Source organism: Stegostoma tigrinum, chromosome 26 (assembly GCF_030684315.1).
Source record: "Stegostoma tigrinum isolate sSteTig4 chromosome 26, sSteTig4.hap1, whole genome shotgun sequence".
NCBI lineage: Eukaryota > Metazoa > Chordata > Chondrichthyes > Orectolobiformes > Stegostomatidae > Stegostoma > Stegostoma tigrinum.
The window spans coordinates 40,354,833-40,380,874 of record NC_081379.1 but is presented as its reverse complement, the minus strand read 5'-3'; the positions used below and the strand labels follow the sequence as shown (position 1 = coordinate 40,380,874).

The following is a 26,042-nucleotide window of genomic DNA, read 5'->3' as shown; positions in this document are numbered from 1 at the left end:
GGGGGGGGGGGGGGGAGAGGGACGGGGGGGGGGGGAGCGGGACGGGGGGGGGGAGGGGGGGGGCGAGGGGGGGGGAGGGGCGGGGGAGGGGCGGGGGAGGGGCGGGGGAGGGGCGGGGAGGGGCGGGGGAGGGGCGGGGGAGGGGCGGGGGAGGGGCGGGGGAGGGGCGGGGGAGGGGCGGGAGGAGGGAGACGGGGGGGGGGGGAGGAGGGAGACGGGGGGGGGGGAGGAGGGAGACGGGGGGGGAGGAGGGAGACGGGGGGGGGGGAGGAGGGAGACGGGGGGGGGGGAGGAGGGAGACGGGGGGGGGGGAGGAGGGAGACGGGGGGGGGGGGAGGAGGGAGACGGGGGGGGGGGGAGGAGGGAGACGGGGGGGGGGAGGAGGGAGACGGGGGGGGGGAGGAGGGGGACGGGGGGGGAGGGAGAGGGACGGGGGGGAGGGAGAGGGACGGGGGGGGAGGGAGAGGGGAGGGAGGGGAGGGGGAGGGGAGGGAGGGGGAGGGGAGGGAGGGGAGGGGAGGGAGGGGAGGGAGGGGGAGGGGAGGGAGGGGGAGGGGAGGGGGAGGGGAGGGAGGGGGAGGGGAGGGAGGGGGGGGGAGGGGGAGGGGAGGGAGGGGGAGGGGAGGGAGGGGGAGGGGAGGGAGGGGGAGGGGAGGGAGGGGGAGTGGAGGGAGAGGGACGGGGGGGGAGGGGGGGGGAACGGGGATGGGGGTGGGGGGGAACGGGGATGGGGTGGGGGGGGGATGGGGGTGGGGGGGGATGGGGGTGGGGGGGGATGGGGATGGGGTGGGGGGGGATGGGGGTGGGGGGGGATGGGGGTGGGGGGGGATGGGGGTGGGGGGGGACGGGGATGGGGGTGGGGGGGGGACGGGGAGGGGGGTAGGGGGGGAGGGGGGTAGGGGGGAGGGGGGTAGGGGGGGGACGGGGAGGGGGGTAGGGGGGGGGACGGGGAGGGGGGTAGGGGGGGGACGGGGAGGGGGGTAGGGGGGGGACGGGGAGGGGGGTAGGGGGGGGACGGGGAGGGATCTGACGGGGCCAGTGAAGCAGGGGGATGCCGGGCTGAGTAACCAATTCCCCTGAGAAGACGGTTATCCCGCCCGCCCCCCGCCTCAGTTACCTCCAGTTTGTCGGTGAGCTCCCTCTGCATCATCTCGAATTGGCTGCTGAGCTCCTGGTTCCTCTCCAGTAGAGCTTTGCCCAGCTAGCTGCCAGGATCAGGTCGCTGTCCTTCTGCCGGAGCTGGGACAGCAGCTCCTCGATGCCCGGGTGAGCGGCTGCCTCCTCGCCCGGAGCCTCTTGGCGCTCGGCCGCCAGCATCGGGAAATGTTCATCCAACAGGAGGCCGGGCGGAGGGCCAGGCGGCCGCTTGCTGCTGGGCTGATGCTCGGCTTCGTCTCCGGGGTATGGCTGCGGGGCTCGTCGCTCCGCTGCTGGAACTCCTGCAGCCACAGAGCCGCCATAGCTCCGGCTTGGACCTGGGGAATGGCGGTGCCGGGGGTGGGGCGGGGGTCGGTGTTGTTGGAGGGTCTTCGGGGAGCGGCCTTCCACCTCTTAGCGCGATCGGCTCCGGTCCCGGCTCAGCAGCGCTCCGTCTCCCATGCGACCTGGCTCCCGCGGCGCCCCGGCCTCCTGGCCCAGTCCCAGAGCGAGAGGCGCTCGTTCCGGGGGCTGGTGAGGTCCGGCTGCTCTCCCGGGACCAGGGGGCTCTTGTCCCGTTTGTTGCTGGCTCTCTTGCTGCTGCTGCCCCGCTCCGCCGGGGATGGTGAGCCCATACTTCACTGGGATACAGCTAGAGACATGATGCTGCGGAGAGCGAGCGAACTCCAACTGCTACCCAGTGCGTCCACACCCCTCTGACGGAATCTGACACCTGCACACAGCAACGCGCTCATTGGCACAGAGCAAGTGTCCCCATCCTTAGCAGACAGACAGAGACTGGGACTATCAGAGGTAAATAGAGGCCAAGAGCTCCCTACAACACGCAGACAGGAGAAAAGGGAGGATAGAGGAGGTGTATAGAGTGCATCAGATTGATAGGTCGACAGAGGAATCGGAAAAACCGAATACAGGACAAATATAGACAGAAGGAAAATAACCCATCACAAATAGCGTGTGAATGGAATCAGTTTCAGATAAGTACAGCAAATGTGTTGCAGACACCTCATAAATACAGGGGGAGGTACAATGTGAGGTAACTGTGGAAAGATGATTTGCGGGAAATGGAAAGAAATTTATAACAGTGAGTTTTAAGTGACCCCACCCACATGACTGCAGTTCAGCAAAACCTTTTTCAGGGCAATTAGGGACGGTCAATAAATGCAGGTTCAGCCTGCGTCACCTTCGTCCTGTGAACGAATTTTCAAAAGTTGGATAAGGTAAAATAATTAATGAACAATAAAGTGCAAAATAAACATAAGGAAAGAGTGTGAATTAAATACTTGGAGAAACTGAGAGTACAAAAACTGACGAAGTCAGAGAAGTAAAATATATCACGCTGACATGGGGAGGGCAGCTCAATGTTCCAGTGTAGAGAATTTTCTCGCATGATGTGGAGGGATTTAAAATGGGAGGTCATGACCAAGTGGTCAATTTTTGCAATAAGGAGCAATGATATCTTAGATGGTTCCTCAAGTGAGAACTATGTATTGAAAGTAAATCAAAAAATGGGATAAACACATTGCTGGGAGCCTAGTACTGATCTCCAACAGTCAGGGAGAGACAGAAGGGCAGATATACAAGCAAATTTCTGAGAACTGTAAAAATAATAGGGTAATAATAGTAGAGGAATTCAATGACAGAACCTAAAAGCCTGAGAGGGGGTACAGTTCTTAAAATGTAGTGGGAGTTTTTAAAGTTTGTAGGAAGTCCTACAAGAAGGGAAGTGGTGCTGTACTTAATTTTAACGAACAAAGTTGGGCAAATGGTAGAAGCATCATTAGGAGAGCATTTTTGTGATAGTGATCATAATGAAGTAAAATGTAAGATCACCATTGAAAGAGACAAAGATAGACCAGAAATACATTTCTGACTTGGGGGTTGGCCAATTTTAACATGAAAAGAAAGAATCTGGCTAAAGCCTGGGACCAACTACTTCTAAGAAAATCAACATCAGAGAAGCGAGAGTCTTTTAAAAAGGGAATAGTGAGCATGCAGGACCAACATGTTCCTGTGAAAATGAAAGGTGGTACCAACAAGTCCAGAGAATTTGTATATCGAGGTTCAAATCCCACCTGTTCCAAAGTTAAGTCATAACACATCTGAACAGGTTAATGAGAATACAATTAGGGCAAGAGGATAACCAGGAAAAGAGTAGGGTCCATTAGGGATTAATGGGGCAAATTGTGCATGGAGCTGGAAGATGTAGGTGAGGTGCTCTATTCACTAGAGAGAAAGATGATATCGGTATTGAAATCATGGAGTGGGACTGTGACATATATGAACAATTTACAATTGAGAAAAAGATGTTGGTGGTTTTTGCAGGCTTAAAATTAAGTTCCCAGGTGCAGATGAGATGTTTCCTTGGCATCTGTGGGAGGCAAGGGAGGAGATTACAGGGACCCTGACATTATTTTAAAATGATGCCAGAGAACTGATGTGGTGCCATTATTTAAAAGGATGGTAGGGATAAACTAGGAAACTATAGGCCAGTGATTCTAACATGGTGTCAGGGAAACATTTGGAAAACAATTCTGAGGATGAATTTCTCTTCACTTGGAGAGGCAAGGATTAATGATAAATAGCATGGTTATTTAAGATGAGGTCATGACTGAAAAGGTTGAATCTTTTGAGGAAGTGACTAGATGTATGTATGAGAGTACAGTTGATGTAGTTTACATGAACTTCAATTCAGGGTTTGACAAGCTGTTGCTGGGAAAACTGGTCAAGAAGGTAAGACTCCATAGGATCCAGGGAAATTTGGCAAATTGGTGCCAAACTGGTTTCACAGGTCGGTGCAACATCGAGGGCCAAAGGGCCTGTACTGCGCTGTCATGTTCAATGTTCAAAATTACTCAGTGGTGGGAAGCAGAAGATGACAGTCGAATGGTGTTTTTGTGACAAGACTCCTGTATCTAGTGGTGTACCAGATTGGAGCTGGGTCCTTTGCTGTTTGTAATGTATCCAGATATGAATGTAGGATGTTTGATCAGTAAGTTCACAGGTGACACAAACTTTTGTGACATGATAAATAACAAGGTGGAAAGCCTTAGACAATAGGATGATATAAACAGGCCTTTATTAGTCAAGTATTGAATAAAATAGCAGGTAGATTATGACAGAGCTGTATATTGTCTTAGATCACAGCTGGAGTATGGTGTGCAGTTTTGGTTACCACACCCTAGGAAGGATTTGATCACAGGAGAGAGGGTGTGAAGGTGATTAACCAGTATGTTGCTTGGGCTGGAGTGTTTCAGCAATGAAGGGATACTAGTTAGGCTGGATTTGATTTCCTTACAATGGAGAAGGCTGGGGGAGGAACTTATTTGAGAAATGCAAAATTACAAGGGGCATTGATAGGATAGATAGGAAGAAAGGTTCACCTTTGTCAATAACCAGGGGACGCAGTCTTAAGGCAAGGAGCTGGAAGGTTCGAGGTGATTCAAAGAAAATTTCCTTAATATCCTTCCAGAGGATGGTAGGTATCTGGAACTCACTGCTTGAAAGGGTGGTAGAGGTGGGAACCATCACAATATTTAAATAAACACTTGAAATGCCATAGGATACAAGGCTCCAAGGCAGGCACTGGAAAATAGGACTAGAATAGATTGCTGCTTGATGACCAGGTGGACATGATGGGACCACTCTGTGCTATAAAACTGTATGATGAGTGCAAGGAGATATAAGGAATGAGAAATAAATATGAGGGAAAATAGATCAATAGAGAGTCAGATATTGGTACAGGAAAACTTGAGTAACAAATCAGTATGATACTGAAATGGATATAAGGAAAGACAGTGAACAATAAATACAGGGCAAAAGAGTGATTAAGTACAGGAATTGATTCAAGTAGGAGATAAACCTTGAAAAGAATGTAAGAAATAAATAGAGGCACTTCCCTTTGACAATATAGTATTGTCTCGGTACTGGGCAGAAACTGAGAGTGAGTGAAATGCCAGAAAGGAACACTATAAAAGGGGAGAGAGAAGTGGGGAGAGTTAGAGAGAATTGAAAAGGTATGTACATGGTGAAAGGAAATAACACAGATATGGACAGAGACTTGCACAAAATTCAAATCTTGCATGCAAAGCAGGTCAACTGTGTTGACTACGTAACTGAACTTCCATGACCCTACAAATGTCCCATTAGTTCCAGTCTGTGTACAGGACACATTCATCACGGAAACTGCTCCCCTCATCAGACAGATGTTTGCATTCCTTGGAAAGTTAACTCCACCATGAATTGAATGGCAATCCTGCTTACCAACAGCTTTGGTGCCACCTGACTGTCAGTACAGATACTGTTCCATTCTGGTCACAAATGCATTGACTGAGGAAGCCACTGTTTAAGTGGTTTCACACAACTGTTACCACCTGAGTTTGTTTTTCTGGGCTAACCCAATAAGGATGTTCCTATTTCTTGCCTAGTTGATGTAGCATATCCAGGGATATCTCTACAGATTACCTTATACATTTCTCCACTCTTACAAGTTCCTCCCATCATCCTTTCTTTGAATATGAGAACACAGTGTCTAAATGTCACCCATTTCTCAGTTAGATAATCAAACCTCAGGAGGTTCACTGAGAAGCTCGTAATTCCCCTTCTACATCACTCTTAGAATCTTTATCATCTTCCACTACTCTTACACTGTGGTGTTCCTTTCTGGCATCTCACTCACTCTCAGTTTCTGCTTACTCTTACTTTTTATTTTCTTCAATATCACCTCTTCAATGTGCTCATGTGGCACAACAATCTTTTTTTCCTATGGTCAAGATTACCTATCAGATAAGTCACTTACTAACCCTCTAGAATACTTTGTGTGGACCCTGAATTTTGTTTTCAGAGGTTTGCCTTGCAAGGGCAACAAAAGCGGAACTTCATCTCCCACTTGAAAGTTGCTGAATGTTCATCTGTCCATTCTTTCATTTTCACTTGTGAAATTTTCTCATGCATATGTGGTACGTTACATACTCCTGTGAGTCTTTCTAAAAATGTGACAGATACTACAATATTGAGGATTCACCTCTGTGGCTCAAAAGCTTCTCCCTAATCAGTTTTAATGGACCTCTAAACTCATGACCATAAATCAATCCAAATGGACTAAACCCAGAAGAATCATTTGGGGAATCTCTGGTAGTAAATATTAAGACATCTAATCCGCTGTCCCAATCCTGTCGGTATTTGTGACAGAATGCCTTAACCTTGGTCTTGAGAGTTTGATGGTATCTCTCCAAAGTTCCCTGCCTCTGTAAATGACACACAATTGATTTCAATGGTTTTAACCCCAAGCTGCGAATGATCTTCTGGAAAACTGTAGACATAAAGTTAGAACCATGATCAAATTGTGTCTTAACTAGTTGTCCATTACAAGTAAAAACCTGAATTAACTTTTCCACTGTTATCCTAGTTGTAACTGTCCTTAAAGGAATAGCTCTGGGAATTGGGTTATCACAGTTATAATTGTCAGCATATACTAATGACCTGCATTTGTTTTTGGTAATCCCACACAATCTGCTAACACTTAACTGAATGATTCTTCAAAGACTGAAACAGGTATCAAACATGGTGATTTTATTACATGTTGATGTTTCCTACCACCTGACATGTATAACCTGTTTTCCAGAATTGTATATGCCTTTTTAAGTCTTAAACATGTAATACTTTCTTGTTAAACTGAGCAGCTTGCACTTCAAGCACCTCGCAGTGACTCCCAACCAGGGGAAAAAATGGGGCAAACTGATGGAGAAAAGGACAAGGTATTTGAAGTGATGGCAGGCTTAAAAGCGGACAAGTCTCCAGATCGAGACAAATTGTCACCCAGAATACTGTCGAATGCTAGGAAGAAGATTGCAGAAGCACCGACGCAAAGTTTTAATTTTTCTTTGGCCTTGTGGGTGGTGCCAGAGGACTGAGAATAGCTGATTGCTTCTGATATTTAAGAAGGATTGTAGACTTAAGTCAGAAAATTACAGACCAGTGAGTCTCATATCAATGGTAGAGAAACTGTTGGAAAAAGTTCTGAAAGAATTATCTATCTCCACTTGGAGAGGCAAGGCTTGATCAGGGATAGTCAACATGTCTTCATCAGAGGGGAGGTCATGCCTAAAAAATCTGATTGAATTTTTTGAGGAGGTGACCAGGTGTCTAGGTGAGGGTAGTACAATTGATGTAGTTTATGTGGATTTCACCAAAGCCTTTGACAAGATCCTAAAAAGGAAACTTATTGAGAAGTCAATTGTACATGGGACCCTGGGCAATTTGATACAGTGGATTCAAAGTTGCTCAGTTGTAGGAGACCGAAGGTGATGACAGAAGGCTGCTTTAGTGACTGAAACCCAGTGTCCAGTGGCGTATCATAAGGGTCTGTGCTGGGTCCCCTTTTATTTGTCATTTATATAAATGACATAGATGATTGTATGGGCCAACTGCTGGTAAATGGGATTAAATTGAAGGTCAGAGATAATGGGAACTGCAGATGCTGGAGATTCCAAGATAATAAAATGTGAGGCTGGATGAACACAGCAGGCCAAGCAGCATCTCCTGAGATGCTGCTTGGCCTGCTGTGTTCATCCAGCCTCACATTTTATTAAATTGAAGGTCAAGTGTTTTTGACACATCAGTGCAGAGTCCTTGGGGAAATGGCCTCTTCTACATTGTATGATTCTATGATTCTAAAATACCTGTTTATTGATGCCTGTATTTTCTATATTCCAACATGTCCTGCCATGGAAATTTCATGCGCTACTTGCAAAGTCTTCTTATGATTTCAGGGCAGTGCTACTATTTAATGAACAGTAATTCATTCTTTGTCCACAGTTTTGTGAGGATATCTCTACTTCCTTATTAAAACTTCTTTTACAAATATAATAGCATTCTGGACCTGCTTCAGACTCAACTTCAGTATGAGCAGTCTGTGCTTGCTTGATGACCTTTGGATCTGCTTCCTCAGCCTCAATTAACGAAGACATGCCAAACACCTCTTTTGAATTATCTTCATTCATAAATAGAGTTTCAGCAGCCCCCACATCCATTTGCAGTATTACTGTGACCTCAGAGGATGGAAATTGTTTAGCCATTGCTCTGGTCACTGTACATGATAGAAAATGGATGTGAGTTTGTTCGCTGAGCTGGAAGGTTCACCGGAGGCTCACTGATGATGTTACCTAGAATGGTGACGAAATGTCTGAAAACGAACCTTCCAGCTCAGCGAGCAAACTCACATCCAGAACCTCAACCTGAGCTACAAATCTTCTCAAAACTCGCTATGATAGAAAATATCAAGAACCTGTTTCTGCAACTGTTCTATCTCTTTAGCCTCAATTGGACTTTCCATGAAGCTATAACTTTCACGCCTACTAAATCAATCCACAGAAGTAAATCAACTTCAACCACAGGTAATTGCTTAATCACCCTGACTGCAACTAGTTAAGACAACAAGGCACTCTCAAAATGGTCTTTATAGAATGGAATCAGGATATACCCTCCACTTATACTGTTGGCCAACACTTTGGCTTTCATTGAACTCACTGGAGGGAAAATTAATTTGTCTCCACCAAAAGAGTTTGACTAGCCTTTGTATCCCGCAGTATAGTTATGGGCTTATACAATTGAACGAACCAAACACGAAGTAGAATATAAGCAGTGTGAAACGCAGTCAGCACAAAATTACTGAATAACATTCAAAAGAATGTTTTATCTAGCCCATAACAAGCTCAACAAGGGAAGGTTTAATTCTAGATTTATTCTTGGGAAATGAAGCTAGGGAAATAGATTAGGTAGCAGTGGTGACCATTTTGGTGATAGTGATCATAACATAGTTAGATTTAGCAGCATTGTGAAAAGGGACAAAATAGAACAGGAGTAAAAAGGAATAGGAGAGAGGAGGAACTGGAAACAGTCACCAGTGCCTAAAAGAATGAGAGAGGGGAGGACCCAGAACAATGACCAGCACCGACAAGTGTGGGCCAGAGAGGAAGTGGTCATTAGTTAACGTGAGAAGAGAGAAAAAAAACTAACACTGAGATCACAGGAAAGTTATGGGTTGATTGGTTGTTGATTAGCTAGTGTTCAGCTGGTGCACAGTAGTGTTTCAACTCCAGTAATTTTGCAAAACATACATTTTAAACTAGAACATGGAAAGAAATAATTTATAGGCACAAGAGAAGGAGCTGATTTGTGAATAAGGCCAAAATGTTTCTACTTTGTACTAATCTTCAGTATTTAATTAAAAACACAAGAGTAAGTTTTGAGTAGGTAAAGTTACAGTAGGTAAATAATCATAAAATCAATACAGTGCCGAAAGAGGCTATTTAGTCCATCAAGTCTGCACCAAAGAATATCCCAGACCCACACCCCCACCAGTCCTGTGAGACAGCAGTGCTAACTACTGCGCCACCATTGGATGACTATTTAAACGGAAACAACTTGCAAAGTTAAAGCCAAAAGGCAGGAGTTAAAAGTTAAGTTAAAATGCTCCATTAAGTCATACATCAGATGTTGTCCCTATGGACTTAGGAAGGCAGTTGACAAAGTCCCACATGGCAGGCTGTTAAGAAAAATTAAACCCAGTGTTTATGAGAGAATGTAGTGAGTTGCATCCAAAATTGGCTCAGTGACAGAAAACAAAAGGTCATAGTTGAAAGAGATAGCAAGAACTGCAGATGCTGGAGTCAGAGACAACACAGTATGGAGTTGGGGGAACACAGAAGGTCAGGCTGCATCAGAGGAGCAGAACAGTTGATGTTTTGGGGGTTGGGACCCTTCTTCAGAAATGGGGAGGGGGAAGGATGTTTTTGTGAATGAAAGCATTTCCCTGTGGCATTCCACAGGTTTCAGTTTTTAGTCCCTTGCTGTTTGTATGTGTCAACCATTTTAGAATAAAATGTGGGAGGAGGCTAAGGGGTGACTTAATTGAGTTGCATAAAATAATGAAAGGCTTAGACAGCGTGCACAGACAATATCTGATTTAGCAGAGATGTCAATTTTCAGCAGCCACGGATATAAGGTCATTAATAGAAGAATTACAGGGGACATTGAAAATACTTTTCCACCCAGAGGGTGGTGATGTCTGGAATTTGCAGCCCATTTTGGTGATAAAGTAGAAACCTTCAACTCACTTAAAAGGAACCTAGGTTGGCAATTGAAGTGCTGTAACCTATAAGGTACAGGTACAGGCAAGTAGGATTAGAATGGTGACGAGTTTGTGCAGGCATATAGGGATGAATGGCCATTTCTGAGTTGTAATTTTTCTACAGTTTTGTATTTTTAGCTCTGTGGGGAATGGGTAGGTGTCTATGACTAATTAGCTAGCTGATGAAACAGGTAGAGCAGGCACAACAGCTGAATGGCTTTATTCTTGGTGTATCAATCTATTGTTGCGTATTTTATTCATCTTTTATTCCTTCAGGAATTTTTAAGAAGTCCATATCTCCGATTGTCTAGGTTAACCATTTCATCAGAGCGTGTTACATTTGTAGTCTGGCAGAACACATGACATTTCCTGTATTGAAGGAAAATTACTATATATTAAGTTGTTATTTTGCACTAGGACTACTCATCATGCACAGCCCAGTTCTGCAGTTGCAAGTAGCTAAATTACTGATCATCTCTACTTTAATATCCTTAATTACAGTCAATTGTGGTTGAGGGAGTCAGTTACACTCTTAACCATAATATTTGATCTTCCCCATATTTTGATTGATGTGGTTGGATGAACAGTGACAGGGTCCAGTGGTGGGAACATCTAATATGTAAATTAGAGTCTTATTTGACTAAATCGCTGAATGAATAGGAGAGAGCTACTAGTTGAACAAATCACCATGAATTGATAAATTATTGGGAAAGGAAAAAGTACAGTGGAATCACAATATTAAAAATAAACCCAAGTTTACCAAGTCAGGAAGGAAAATGTAGTAAAACTTGTGAATGACATACTGCTCTGAATTGCGTGCAAAATGGGGCTCGAGTATAATCAATACGTTCACTTTCAACACAAACAGAAGCTGCTGGAAAAACTCAGCAAGTCTGGCAGCATCTGTGAAGAGAAAATCATAGTTAACATTTCGGGTCCGGTGACCCTTCCTCAGAAGTCTCCTCACAGATGCTGCCAGACCTGTGGAGCTTTCCCAGCAACTTCTGTTTCTGTGATAACAAAAGTGTGGAGCTGGATGAACACAGCAGGCCAAGCAGCATCTCAGGAGCACAAAAGCTGACGTTTCGGGCCTAGAATCCACACCTTGTTATCCCGGATTCTTCAGCATCTGCAGTTCCCATTATCTCTGATACAACTTCTGTTTCTGTTCCTGATTTATAGCATTCGCAGTTTTTTTGGGGTTTTTTACGTTCAGTTCCAAGTATTTTTGATTTTTTTCGTCTGAGAAGTCTTGTCACTTTGAAAGTCTCCCTCTTTCGGTTTGTTGCGAATTAACGCGCTTCTCTCCAACCAGCTTTTCTTCCAAGTTTAAAGAGAGCGATTGTCTGTAAAATTTTCTGCGGATGTTAACGACAAAGTATTTCATTATTTGAAAAAAAGAAACTTTTTTCTAGTATAAGAGTTATTATACTACTCAACTGAAACTGGAATGACTGTTGGCATTCTTTCTTGATGAAGCTAGGCCATGCTGAAAAGGTCGGGTTAGGTCGGGGCTCTGAGTCCTAGGCCAGTTCCACACACACCTCCAGCGGAGGCAGGCTACCTGCGTCCCCGTTACCGTGGAGACCACTGGCACGCCGCTTCCGCCCAATCAGCTGGAGGAGTACTCTCACTGCGCCAGGCGGATAGGACCAATCGGCGTGTCGATGTGTGCCACGTGATATTGCCTGCTGGCCAATGGGAGGAGGGTGACGTGCTTTGGAGCGGAGTTTGAAGGAACCGTTAGGTTCAGGCGGGAAGTGAAGAGTTCGGTGCTGGGCAGTTCGGAGCCTCAGTAGGTAATCAGCTTACCGTCCGGTACAGGGTGCTTTCACGGGGCACGGCCCCTGGCACTGGAGTGCGTTTGCTTGGCATGTTCACGGGAACCAGGGCATTTAATGGGCACGGCTGCTGGAAGTGGAAGTGTGGATTGGGCATAAAAACAAAGTCGCTGGAACAGCTCAGAGATAATGGGAACTGCAGATGCTGGAGATTCCAAGATAATAAAATGTGAGGCTGGATGAACACAGCAGGCAAAGCTGCTTTGCCTGCTGTGTTCATCCAGCCTCACATTTTATTATCGCTGGAACAGCTCGGCGCGTCTGGGAGCATCTGTGAAGGAAAAAAAAGAGTTAACATTTCGGGACTGGTGACCCTTCCTCAGACTGAGTATGACCACTGGACTGGGAATGTCTAGGCGTGTTTACCAACTAAGGCTCCTAGCCCACGTTGTGTTCCCTGTCCATGACTGCTGTCATAGGGCACAAGATTCTTTTGAGCACATTCAACTGGGGGTGGTTGCTGTCATCTGACATGCTCACTGGTGTGTTTATGGAGGAGAGCCCCATTCATTGGGTCGGTTTACTGGAGAGGGCAGCTGTCATTGGGCAATTTCACAGACCTGGTTGCTGTCACTAAGGTGGGCTGCTGTCATGCAGCTGCTACTGTGAACGGCTGGCTTTACCAGGAACTGGTGGCACAGCCGTCTGCGGGAGTGGTTGTCATCACCAGGTGTGCTTGATGGGTATGTCTAGACTTGACAAAGTCTGGCTGTGATCACCACATGTGTGTGCCAGGTTTGGCAGTGTTCATCAGTTGTGTGTACTGGATTGGCTGATTACATTCTACGAGCATGTAGCTTTTCTACCCCAATGAAAAGCTATTTTGTGGGCTATTGTTTTGAAGGTTAGAAGTTGCAAAAATGTGTAATAGCCTAGTGATTCTGATGGTGGACCAGCTGTTAGAGGTTTTAAGGTTCAAGTGAAAAAGAAGGCAAAAATCAAATGAAACTAACTGTTTCTGGCAGTTCAAGAAAATGTGATGTTGTATATCAAAAAAAATGAAACTGATATTTACTATCATCACTGTGGATCCACTGTCAATAAGTGTCACTGAGGGCGCAGTTTGTCATTGCATTGAAATTTGTAGAACCTGAATATTGTGTGCCTATGAGACAGACAGTAACTTTGCACCTGGAAAATGTTGAGGGATGTGTGAAGTCTTTGTCAGGAAAAATTAGAATACATTATAACAGTAGCTATTGCAACTGGCTGCTGGATAACTAACTACAGAAAAGTACATGACTATTATTTGCTATTCTGTTAAGAATAGGAAATGTTGGCCTACAATTCTGGAAACCAAAAGTATGCTAGAGCAACAGAGTGGAGAATCTGGCTGAAAATCTAAACACCATATCATGCAAAGAAGGGATCTGGTGGGCTCCTCTTGGCTTCTGTACACAATCCTGCAAGTACCATTGTCATGTGTTAGCAAGCGTGATGGGGATCTGTCCATGGTTATTCCCATACCTTGCAACTAGCCATCGACAATGCTTTTCTCCATGTACTTATGGATCATGCCATTGCAGCTACAGTTGCACAATTTCATCAGCACTGTGGTGATAAAATCATTCAAGGAAAATCAAACTTGTCCAAATTGAATGTCAAGTTGAACAACGCCAGCCGATCCAGAGTCTATCGAACAAGTCATGTATTGAATTCCAATGAGCAAAGCTGATCCATATCAGCAGTACTTTCAGATGGTCCTGGAACATGCCTTAGAAAGGGTGGACGCTGGGAGGTCTTTTCCGTTAGGTCAGGAGACTATGTCCCGTGGTCACAGCCTTAGAATTAGAGGGGGTAAATTTAGAACGGAAATGAGGAGACATTTCTTCAGCCAGAGTGTGGTGGGCCTGTGGAATTCATTGCCACGGAGCGCAGTGGAGTCTGGGACGTTAAATGTCATCAAGGTAGAGATTGATAATTTCATGATCTTGCAAGAAATTAAGGGCCCTGGGGAAAGTGTGAGTAAGTGGATTTGAAATGCCCATCAGCCATGATTAAATGGTGGAATGGACTTGATGGGCCAAATGGCCTTACTTCCACCCCTGTGTCTTATGGTCTAATAGAACAATCTGATGCCTGAACACTTCAACTGTGAGATGACCAATGGCAACTAATTGAGGATATCTTACTATTGCTTTCCATTTCAAAAGGAGCTTCCATGTTTGCCAGTCAGTTTCAATTTCAAACATTTATCTAATTTGCAACAAATTCTCCTCCGAGTTAAACCTCCTTCCAAAGATGGAAAGGTTTCTGATTTTAGGCTGATTTTTTTCATACTCTGTAGATGGAGTGGTGCAAAATGAATGCACATTGTTCTCCTGGTATAACTGACCAATATTTCTTATGCATTCCAGCATCGTCTTTGCCTGCAGAATGTGTGATTTTGAATTCTAATCTTATGGTTAGTCATCTTTGCATAAGACTGAGAGTGGAGCATGTAAACTTGTTAATTTTTCTGAACAAAAACCAATGTTGGGGAGCTGAAATTAGAGCATTTATTAAATGTAATTTAGGCGATTTGTTTTCTCTTTTCAGTAGGTATTTTTTTTTTATGACTCTGAGAAACTGTAAAACGTTAGAAAGAATTCTGCAGAAAAGTGACTTTTTGGAAAGGTATTAGTCGGTTTTGGTGCAACAGTTGTTTCGGTAGATTTAGCCATTGCTCTTTTTCATTTTCAATATAATTTAAACTACAGAGTTGAAAGAAATGTTTTCCTTGGATTGGGACATTCTTTCTCACCACTTGGTGCCAACCTTGGCTCAGTGCAGCTGAACCAGAAAGCAGGGATTCAGTTTCCACTCTACAGACTTGAGCACATAACCGAGGATGATACTTCTTGCATTGAGAGACTTCTGCAAGTGAGACGTTTATATTTTAAAAGGGGAAAGTGGAGTCATTAATCTGAATCTAGCTCATACCGTGTCTAATTCAGAAGTTCTCCAGTAGATCAAACTGGAGCTAGTTTTACTGTCTTTAATAGATGATACGACAAATATGGAAATGCTTGAGTTTGCTATTATGGATCATCGTTATTTGAACTTTCAATTTCTTCGTCTTGTTGCTTTGATTTCTACAGAGGTAAAACATGTGAGGGGAAAAGGAATATTTTTAACTGCAGTTTTTGTTTCTGAAAATAATCTTTTCATTTTTCTTTTTAGTAAAACTGGGAGCAATGTTGAAGTTTAAATATGGCGGCCGTTGCCTTATGGACATTGGACCAGGTGAACCAATCACCAATCGCTGTTCCAGAATGAACTTATTTTTTCAGGTTGGTGAGTCAACGTTTTGATGCTGAAGACTGAGAAGTTGCCAAGACAGATTTAATGCAGTTAATCATCTCAGTCAGATGTAAGATGCAGGAAGATTGGTGCACAAATAATAATTGTTGTGGATAAGAGATTAACATTGGCTTTAAAAGAAGGCTTGCATTTTGTTTTTTTGTGTGACTACTTGATACCTCAAAATTATACTTACCTGGTTAGATGTTATCTTGAGTCAAATAATGAAATTTCTGTAACTGTCTGCTCTCAGGTGTAAGTGATTTGTTTGTTGCATGAACACTAATCATCCCAGTGACACCACTGTGAATTTATGGGTGGTGTGGAAGTCAAGGCAATTTAATGTTATGTACTATTCTGGAGCTTTTTGTCAAAAGACTAGTGAGGTTCTTGAGGTAGCTAGAATTTACAAAGTTACCAGCAATATTAGAGTGAACAGAGTGATTTAAAACTTACATGAAAATAATATCTTAGTGCAGAAAAAAATAGCCAGACAAGTTGTGATATCAGCTGAAAGTTGAAGTATTGAGCACTTATTGGAGAAAACGTTCCACTAATACTATCAGGTAACACATAAAAGTTGCAGGCATTTTTTCACCCTATTAATATTGAACTGCAGACTAAGTGTCAGATATTGGACAGATCCTCTCTTTTTTCTTTACTTTTATATTAACTTATGGTGCTTACCTACAATAGGCAAGTTTTGGGGGATGGTAATTGGAGTTTCTAAATACAAATTTTAGATACCTTCCTTATTTTTAAAGTAGATAAAAATACATGTTTGCATTACTTAAACATTGAAGATACTCCTTGGCTTTGTGTGGCACTTGTTGATGTAACTCTTCTCGAAGTTACTTTATTGTGAGAGCATTACTGTCATTGCATGTTTTAAAATTTTTTGATTTCCAGTGATAGTGCTGCAAAATGCACTCTGTTTTTCCTGAATTTGTTTGAAGTTGAAATGCTTATCCTGGCAACGAAATGTTATTTTTTGCCTATTATGAGGACCAATGCCTGGATATAAGGGAAACACTGCCTTTGTTCTCTTATATATTGACCATCTTTCTTTATTTTATTTTATTCGTTCACAGACTGAGGGCATTGCTCACTAGGCAGCATTTATTGCCCATCTCTAATTGCCCAGAGGGCAGTTACGAGTCAACCACATTGCTGTGGGTCTGGAGTCACATGTAGTTCAACTAGTTAAAGATGGCAATTTCCTTCCCTAAAGAACATGAGTGAACTAGATGGGTTTTTCTGACAATCGACAATGGATTCATCTTATGTACAGGCCTCTATATTGAGTGGCTTGAGTGAACGTTAAACTTCTGTAGCTCAAGGCATTGAATAGTGCAGACTTTGTCAGGGAGTTCCCCTACGTTGGAAAATGGTTTAGTGATAATATAACTGAAGAGCTGATTCTGAGGTTTAGACTAATGCTTTAGGAACTTGTATTCAAACCTCACTAAGACAACTTAATGTTAATAAAAAATCTAGAAAATCAAAAGCTAGTCCTGGCAATGGTGACCTTAAATATTAATACATTGGATGGTCAAAAAACTTAATCCAACCCACTGGTGTCCTAATAGGGAAGGAAATCATCTGCCCTTCCCTGACCCAATATAAAGTGTCTTGACAGCTCTCTGAAATGGCTAGTAAGCCACTCAGTTGGATCAAATCATTGAATGTTGAATAAGGCAAAACATTAGAATTATTGACCTGGTACTGTCAATGCCAATGACTTACCATATTTGCTGTCCTTACAAGCAGTTGCCCCATGGACTTGTTGAGCAATCGCCTGAACTTACTGAATTTATTGTGTGCAAGCAATGTCCCCAAGTCTTCCATCATCATTCTGGAATTGCATCTATGCCAGTTAGTGGCAAAAAAACATAGAGTTGTGAGGGTTTACCTTTGGAGAAATCAATGTTGACTCTGGGCCCCAAGTGGTCTCATAGCATGGGATCAAACATGGTCAAGGAAATCCCCTGCTGATTATCATCTGAGTTGTGTCTGCAGTATCAGAGATGCTGATGTTCACTGTTCTCCTCCAAGGTAGATGTAAAAGGTTTCTTCTTTTTTTTACTTTCACCATGCAATGCCATTTGCACAATCTCTTCCGTCAGTTGATTGACAACTGGTGCATCTTTGTCAACATCCATCAAACCCTGCTCTGCTTGCTGTCCTTTAAACTGCCTTTTACAGCAGCTAAATGTCAGGAAGTATAAATTCGTCTTATTTGGGAAACTGGAAGCACCATGGATTCCTTTGAAAACTGGAAGTACTGTAGGTGCTGCACTACAGAACTCCTGGAAGGGAGAGGGCTTGATCAGGGAGATAAAATCTATGTTTAATTGAACAAATCATTTTGCTATGCCCATCATTTCATAAGTTATGTAAGGCACTCTATATAAGGTTATTTTCTTCTTTTCATGACCATTTGAAACTTTATGCTAAACTATTTGGCACAGATTTAGTTGTTAAGGTGTATAAATGGCATTTGTCCATGACTTTCTGTGGACTTTTGCACTGTATTTGAAGTAATTAGAAACGCATGGATAAGGTGCAATACTGAAATGTCAGAATGTCTACCAGGATGTGAAAGTTAGAATATTTTTAATTCAATATCTATGCATGTAGAGAAAGTGAAGGGAGGTTTAAACAAAAAGGGATTAAGAGGAAGGAGATTTTAAAAGAGTACATTTTTTTTTAAAAAAAGAGTTTTCAATATCTCCAATGGGAATATTAACTCTTAGAAGGCATTTAGTAAAGTCCCTCATTAGAACTGATTGGTAAATTTTGTGCTTGTGGAATTGAAGAGAAGTTACTCATCTGGTTAGGAAATGAACTGAGCAATAATATGGGCATGAGAACTAAGAGCAGGAGTAGGCAATTCATCCCTTTTGAGCTTACATTGTCATTCGATATGATCATGATTGATCTCGTCATGGCCTTAACTCCACTTCACTTTACTACCCGCTGCCCCTAACCTTCAACCTGTTACTAAATAAAAATCCATCCATCTTCTTAAATTTGCTCAATATACTGGTATCCACCACACTCTGGGGTCGTGAATTCCGCAGATTCAGATTGTTTTAGGGGAAGTAATTTCTTCTCATCTGTTTTAAATATGCTATCTTAAAACTATGACCACTCCTTCTAGATTGCCCCACAAGAGGAAACATTTGCTCTACATTGCTGTTGTTAATCTCCTTTAGTGTCTTTTATATCTCAATTAGATCTCTTCTCATTCGTCAAATTCTGGCAATTATAGACCGGAACTGCTCAGTGTCTCTTCACAAGCCAAACCTCTCACCTCTGAATCAATCTGGTGAATCTTCTTTGAACTGCCTTCTGTGCAATTAGATCCTTCCACATGTAAGGAGACCAAAGCTACACAATATTCCAAGTGTGATCTCATCGATGCTTCGTACAGTTACAGTTACTTTTCTAATGTTCTCTTCCTTTAGCAATAAATGTCAAAATTCTGATTGCTGTACCTGCACACTAGTTTCCAGTGATTCATGCAGAAGGACACCCAGAACTTTCCATGCCAAAGCACTCTGAAATTTGTTCTTTCGGTATTGCAGCTTACTGTCCCACCTATTTTTGTGTCATCTACAAATTTGTCTATAGTACCTTCATCCCTGCATCCAAAACATTGGAAACACTTGAGGTCTAAGGGCTAAAAATCTGTGGCACCCCACTAGTCACATCTTGCCAATCAGAAAAAACACCCATTTATCTGACTATCTGCTTTCTGTTGGTTACCCAATCTAAGCTAAGAAATGACATGTAACTCCAGGTTGGCAGGTTGTGACAAACAGTGCTCCAAAAAGTTCCTTGTTGGGTTTCAACCATTTGTTGTTGACTCAATGACAGGTAAATGGAAATATTAAATTGCTAAGATATTATTAGATTAAATGAATGGGCTAATCTGTGGGAGATGGATTTCACATAAACAAATGTGAGGCCAACCACTTTGGATCTATAGCCATAGCATCACTCAAAATGGCTTGTCTTTTCTCTGCCCAGATGTTGCTTTGGAGTCCTCTAAGGGCCTATTGCCTGTCTCCTAATCCTGAACAGAATTTTCCTACAATAAAATATTGGAAGGACTGAATTCTTTGGACCACAGTACAAACTACATTCTCTACCAACTTACTTGGTTCATTTTCTTATATGTATTATATCTCATGTTGTTTGATAATTATCTTGTGAATATTGGGACATTTTGCCACAATGCAGATGCTACCTAAGTGATAACCTAGTTTTACAACCTGTATAGTGTAGGTAATCTGTTGGGGATTCACTAAATTTCTTTTCAATTTCTCAACAGGGAAAGACTTCATTTCCAGGTCGAATGCATCAGCAATCTTGCTGCTTATTGACCAGAGAAGGACTTCTTGATGCAATTTTTGTCCTCTTTAATGAGTGTAATAACCCCGAACTGTTAAAGATTAAACATGTCGCCAACTTTGTGAAAAAGTGTGAGTATTTCACCATAAGATTGTAATTGATCTGAAAGATTCATGTTTCTTTTTGTGTGATGTATCAGGGTTGATGGTTGATCTATAGTAAGTGGTTACTTATGCGTTTGTGTATTGCTGTCTCTCAAACTGCTTCCTCTGTTTTCCCATATTGATGCTTCAGATGCTTTATTATAAATGGAAAGTGCATTTCATTGTGTTTTTTGGCCAAATAGGAACAAAAACAAAATTACTGGAGAGCTCAGCAGGCCTGGCAGCATCTTTGAAGGAAAAATAGAGTAAATGTTTCGGGTCCAGTGACCCTTCCTCAGAACTGGCTCTTTCGGGTTTTCACAACAAATAGGAGCTGAGTTATGATGCCTCTTTAGAATATCTGATTTTTTTATTGTGTTAGATGAAACTTGTACTAATAATTACTCTGTAATTAATTGCTTTGTAGAGAGAGATATCTACATTAATGGACCACTTGAAGCTACCTTAATTAAGGTGCATTTGGGTTAATGTGGAACAGAGAAAACTCACCGACCATTGTGCTGAGAGATAACAATGTGTACATAGATGAAGATACAGTGGAGACACTTATAGCTCTATAAAACTACAACTCATTTATTTATGTACTTAAACAAATAACACTCTTTTAGCCACTAGAGATGTCTCAATCACTGAATTTCATTACCCTGATTTCTGTAATTAAATCCGAAAGTTATTACCCATGAGCGTTCACAGCTGGTTGAGCTGAGACACTACTCAGTGTCTTCACCACGCCTTCTGATATAAAGTACTTCCTGCACAACATTTATCTTGGAAGTGTTGTTGAACAAATGGATTTCTTCAGGTTTTTATACACAAGTTTCAGTGCCAAATGTGTGCCTTATTTGAAACTTTGCATGCACATGACCAGTCCTGAATGTTTTGTCCAAATGCATGTTTTATTTGGGTTTATACGTGTGTGTGAGCAATCCCGAATGCATGTCTTGTCTGATATAGACAGCAGTTCCTGATTTCCTGCACTTTTAACTTTAAGCAGATCTGACTGACTCAGCATAATTCCATTCACGAAACAACCTGTCAGGCCTCTTATCAGTTCCTGCTTTCTTCAGCCTTATCCAATACCTTTGATTTGAGATGTGGCATACTGTACATGATATATCTGTATTGTATGAGGAAGGGAAGGTAATCACATGTTTGTTCTCCACGCTATACATTTTCAGTCCAATGCCATTAAAAAGATGACTGCAAGGAACAAATTAGGGAAGCTGGTTAATGGCAAATTGCAATAGACTACACTGTTCCTTACTAAAGCTTAAAAAAAAGTCCCCACCATTCTTCAAACTGCATCCACGCCCCCAGATATTTTTGAAATTAGACTCTTTGTGCTTTTTTTTGCATTGTTGCACACATCAAAGTATTTAGAATACACTGTATAAGGAAGGCCATTTGGCTCATCTAGTCAATTGTTTGTTTATGTTCTCCATGACCCTCCTCTTGCTCTTCTCTTAATTTAACATTGCCAATTTGATTCACTCCATATGATATCAAGAAATGGCTAGAGGCACTAAATACTGCATAGGCTGTGAGCCTGACAACATTTCTGCAGTAGTGCTGAAGATATGTGGTCCAGGACTTGCTGTGCCTCTAGCCAAACTGTTTCAGCACACTGCCATCTATCTAAGCATGTGGAAAGTTGCCTGGGTATGTCCTATACAGACAAAGCAGTAAAATTCAGCCTGGCCTATTACCAGGCTGCTCTTGATCTTTGTTAAGTTGATGGAGGTTATCAACATTGCAATAAAGGAGCACTTGCTTAAGAATAGCATGTTTATTGATGTCCAATTGGTTCCACCAGGGCCACTCAGCTCCTGACTTCATTACAGCTTTGTTTGAAACATGGACAAAACAGCTGAATTTGAGAGGTGAGGTGAAAGTGACTGCCTTTGATATCAAGGCTGCAGTTGACCGTGAGTGGCACTAAAAAGCTCTCGTAAAATTGTAGTTAGCAGGAATTGGGGTAACACCTGTCTGCTGGCCGTAGTCGTACCTAGTGAAAGATGTTGGAGGTCAATCATCTCTGTTATAGGACATCTCTGCATGAGTTCCTCAGGGTAGTGCCCTGGATCCAGCCATCTTCAGCTACTACATCAATGACCTTCTCTCCATCATAAGATCAGAACATAGACCAATACAGCAGGAACAGGCCCCTAGGCTCACCATGTCTCTGCTGATCACAATGCCATTCTAAACTAATTCCATCTGGCTGCATATTGTCTGTGTCACTCTACTTCCTGCCTGTTCAGTATCTATCCAAATGCCTTTTAAACATTGTTATTGTATCGGTGTTTACCACCTTCACTGGATGCATGTTCCAGACACCTGCACCTTCTGTGCTTGCTTTAAAAAATACTTGCCTTGCACATCTCCTTTTAAACTTTTCCCCCTTCCACCCTAAACCTTTGGCCCCTAATATTTAACATTCCCATCTGAGAAAAAAACACTCTGACAATGGACCCTATCCAGGTCTCTCATAATTTTATGTACTACTGTCAGGTTGCCTCCTATTCTAGTGAAAACAATCTGAGTTTGTCCAACCTCTCCTTATAGCTAATACACTCCAATTCAGGCAACATCCCAGTAACCGTCTTTTGCACACTCTCCAAAGCTTCCATGGCTTTTTCTGTAGTGTGGCCACCAGGACAGCACATAATATCCAAATGTGGCCTGACAAAAGCTTTATACAGCTGCAATATGCCTTGCCAACTTTTATGCTGAATGCACTAGCTGACAAAGGCAAGGACGCTGCATGCTTTCTTTACCACCTTATCCATTTTCAGGGAACTATGAATTTTGACCCCAGATGCTTCTGTATATCAAAGCTCCTAAGGGTCCTACCTTTTACTGTATTCTTCCGTCTTGTATTTGACCTGCCAAAAGGAATTAAAACCAAAGGGAAGTTTGCTGATGATGGCATAGTGTTCAATCCCATTTTAATCTAACCGTTGTCGTTTGCATTACAATGACTGAATCCCCCTGAATCAACATCTGAGGGTTACCATTGACTAGAAACTGAACAAGACTAGCCATATATTACTATAATTACAAGAACAGTTCAGAGTCTAGGAATCCTGCAACGAGCAACTCACTACTTTTCCCTTGTGGATAATCAACAGGCTTTTCGAGAAGTCATGAGAGTGATGGAATATCCCCCACTTGCCTGAATGAATGCAGCTCCAATCATACAGAGAATCTCGATGCTATCCAGTGCAAAGCAAGCAGGTTGATTGCCACTATCTCCACATTCGTTCCCTCCTCCACTGATACACAGTGGCTGCAGTTTGTACCATTTGCGAGACACATTGCAGAAATTCACCAAGGCTGCTTAGTACCTTCCAAATCCATGACCACAACCATTTGATAGGACAAAGGCAGTAGAAAGATGAGAACATCATCACCTGCAAGTTGTTCTTCACTCAACATTCAGACTTGGAAATATATTGGCATTCCCTCAGGTCACTTGGTCAACATTCTGGAGCTCTTTCTGTTTTGACATTGTGTGTCTGCCTTCACCAAGTAGACTGTAAAAGCTCAAAAATGCACCTCACCAACGACTTCTCAAGGGCAACCAGGAATGGACGATAAATGCTAGCCTAGTCAATAAAGCCCGCAACCCCTGAACCATAATTTAAACCATAAGCATTTCCCTCTGTTCTTTTCTCCTTTGCATTCCTACCTAGCTGCATGTTTTAATGGATCTATGCAAGTCTCCTCAACTTTGCTTACATTTCTACATTTATATCCTTCTGGGTAAATACATTTTCCTGGATTTATTTGTGTCTGTCTTGTATTTATGACTTCGGTTTTGAAATCCTGGAGTATAATTTTTCTGTTTATCTAATTAAACTCTTACTTAGTCTTAACCTCTCTCAGGTTTCTCCTCTGTGTATCCTGTCATGGAGAAAACTGCCCCAGCCCCTTCAGACTGTGCTGTGTGTACATCTCAATTCAGTTATTCTGTTCCTACCTTCCTTGCATGATGAGTTCTTTGACTAATATTGATGAACATTAAGGTATAATTTGAGCACAAATTAACAGTAAACGTAAACAATTTAGAGCTTAGTTGGTATTGGGCCAGAAGGTCACTAGAGTCAGCTGTCTTTAAGCAAGGCATGAGGATGCAGTGGAACCAATGAGAGATCAAATAGAATGTGCTGGAACCTAAGTGAGTGGGTGTTCTCTCTCTCACTCACCCACACAGGCAAGTGATCCAGCAGCAAGAGACAGTGTGTTCGAGAAAGAGAAAGATAGATCTTCCTCTCTCGTATTCCCCCTGTTTCAGAGCAGAACCATCCTTTATCAGTACTAAAATTCTGAACGCTTGTTTGCCCTATATGGACTGCTGCAGCTCGGTGAATCATGCAGATAGTATAATATCAAGCAGTTTAACGATGCTCAGCCCAGGTAACATTTTAAGTACCAATTTTGTATTAGATTTGGTATGCGTGATGCTTTTGTATTGATTCAAAGTGTCTTTTCTGTCCACAGACAGAGATATCCTGACTGAAATGCGGGAGTTGCAACCTTGTGCTGATGATTTCGAAGTGCAAAGTGTGATTGGTCGTGGTGTCTTTGCAGAAGTACAGGTTGTACGCGAGAAAGCCACCAACGATGTTTATGCGATGAAAGTGATGAATAAGCAAGAGCTGGTGGGACAGGATAACGTAAGACAGTATCTGTTGTGTAGACTTAGGGGTGTCTTAGTAATGTTTTGTAAGAGATGGCCACTGTGGGTCTTAGAGGTTGGCTGAATGTTTAGTTTAGTTCAATTTTGTTCAGTTGTAATCATGCTTGATTGATTATTGGAAAAAGTCAAAATCTCTGCTTTGTTCAAGGGAATTTAAATTTAACACTGAAGTTGTTTCAAGGCTTCATGCAATGTTCCTTTAAGGTGTTCCATTCAGTGTACATGATCCCAACCCTCTGTGAAGAGAGTTGGTTAGTTCACATTCCTGGCCTACTCTATATTGTTTACAGCATGATTATCAAAGCTCACTTTATTGGTATCCTTGCTCAATTTTTTTTTTAATCTAAATTATCCATGAGAGACTTATTTGCTGTGGAGTGGAACATGTTCCAGCTTAGAAACACACTGTTTCTGGTAGCTGCATCACCGGTCAGATGCAGGGCAGAATACTCCGTCATAATCATGGTGTCCAAATTAATCCTTATTTCTCTCCTCCTTCCCAAGCTGCTTCCGTATAAAACTTCCATTGTTGCATAGTTTGGCACCAAAAATGAGTCCCAGCATTAGACTCTTGACTCTCAAGTGCAATTTTTTTTCAATGTTTAGTTGTCCATGTTGATCACAAATTTGTGTAATTGTGAAGGAGTTTTTTTTAAAATATTTATTGTAGTGGAGATATTCAATACTGTACCAAAGATTAGAGGAGAGCTAACATGAAAGTGCACTTTCATTTGTATTTTTTAACTAGGAGTTTTCCTTTTTTGATGGATGAAATGTCTGTTGTAAATATTAACAAATATCTACTGATTGCACTAAGCAAATGGTTGTCATATGATTCTGTCTCTATGGATACTGGGCTTTATTGAGTGCATGCACACTCAAGGTTTCCCATGCTTGGAGCAACTGCCCTGCAATGCATCTGTATTTCATTATTGTTATGATTTTAAGACAAAATGCCACAGAATTAACTGGCTTACAGGTCTGTGTTCAAAATTGTTTTTCCTGGTTGGTATTGGACCTTACCTGTCAATCCTTCTTCAGGGAATTAAACCTGGCCAACATGAAGTAGGAAAATATTCTTGCCCTCCTTTTTCCCACTATCTTGACTGAAGATGCCCTTTGAGCACCAAGGCGGAGGGGAGCCTTTAAAACAGATGAAATGTAATGCTGATGGTGGCATTTTACACATTGCTGGGGTGGTATGTTTGTTGGCCAAGCAGATTAGGAAATATTGTCAAGCTTCACAGGGTGGTGTTTTGGTCGATGCGAAGAATCTGCTCAGTTCTGGTACTGGGGGGCATTGAAATTTCATATTATCGAACAGTGAATGGATTGTTACACTAGCTTTTTGGGAAAGTAAGCAGTCGGCAGCATGAAAAAAAAGTTGAAAATAATATGAAACAATTAAG

General features: G+C 42.5%; 2 protein-coding genes across 4 annotated transcripts in view; one reads left to right on the top strand and one right to left on the bottom strand.

Moving 5' to 3' along the window:
• LOC125464345 (BICD family-like cargo adapter 1) overlaps positions 1-1,846 on the bottom strand; it is a 102,901-nt gene extending 101,055 nt beyond the window's left edge. Inside the window, 2 exon segments of the mRNA XM_048556667.2 lie at positions 1,118-1,203; positions 1,206-1,846. Of these exon segments, the coding sequence (XP_048412624.2) occupies positions 1,118-1,203; positions 1,206-1,317 (198 nt within the window). The 5' untranslated portion in view covers positions 1,318-1,846.
• A 10,205-nt stretch (positions 1,847-12,051) lies between these two features.
• Positions 12,052-26,042, top strand: part of LOC125464168 (citron Rho-interacting kinase) — a 197,615-nt gene continuing 183,624 nt past the window's right edge. For 2 of the 3 annotated variants that reach the window (XM_048556312.2, XM_059655121.1), the window contains exons 1-4: positions 14,967-14,988; positions 15,289-15,398; positions 19,748-19,898; positions 24,435-24,610. In XM_048556312.2, coding sequence (XP_048412269.1) covers positions 15,303-15,398; positions 19,748-19,898; positions 24,435-24,610 — 423 coding nt within the window. In that variant the 5' untranslated portion in view covers positions 14,967-14,988; positions 15,289-15,302. Of the gene's footprint in view, positions 12,081-14,966; positions 14,989-15,288; positions 15,399-19,747; positions 19,899-24,434; positions 24,611-26,042 lie in introns of those variants that run through there. The other variant, XM_059655120.1, reaches the window with a different exon arrangement.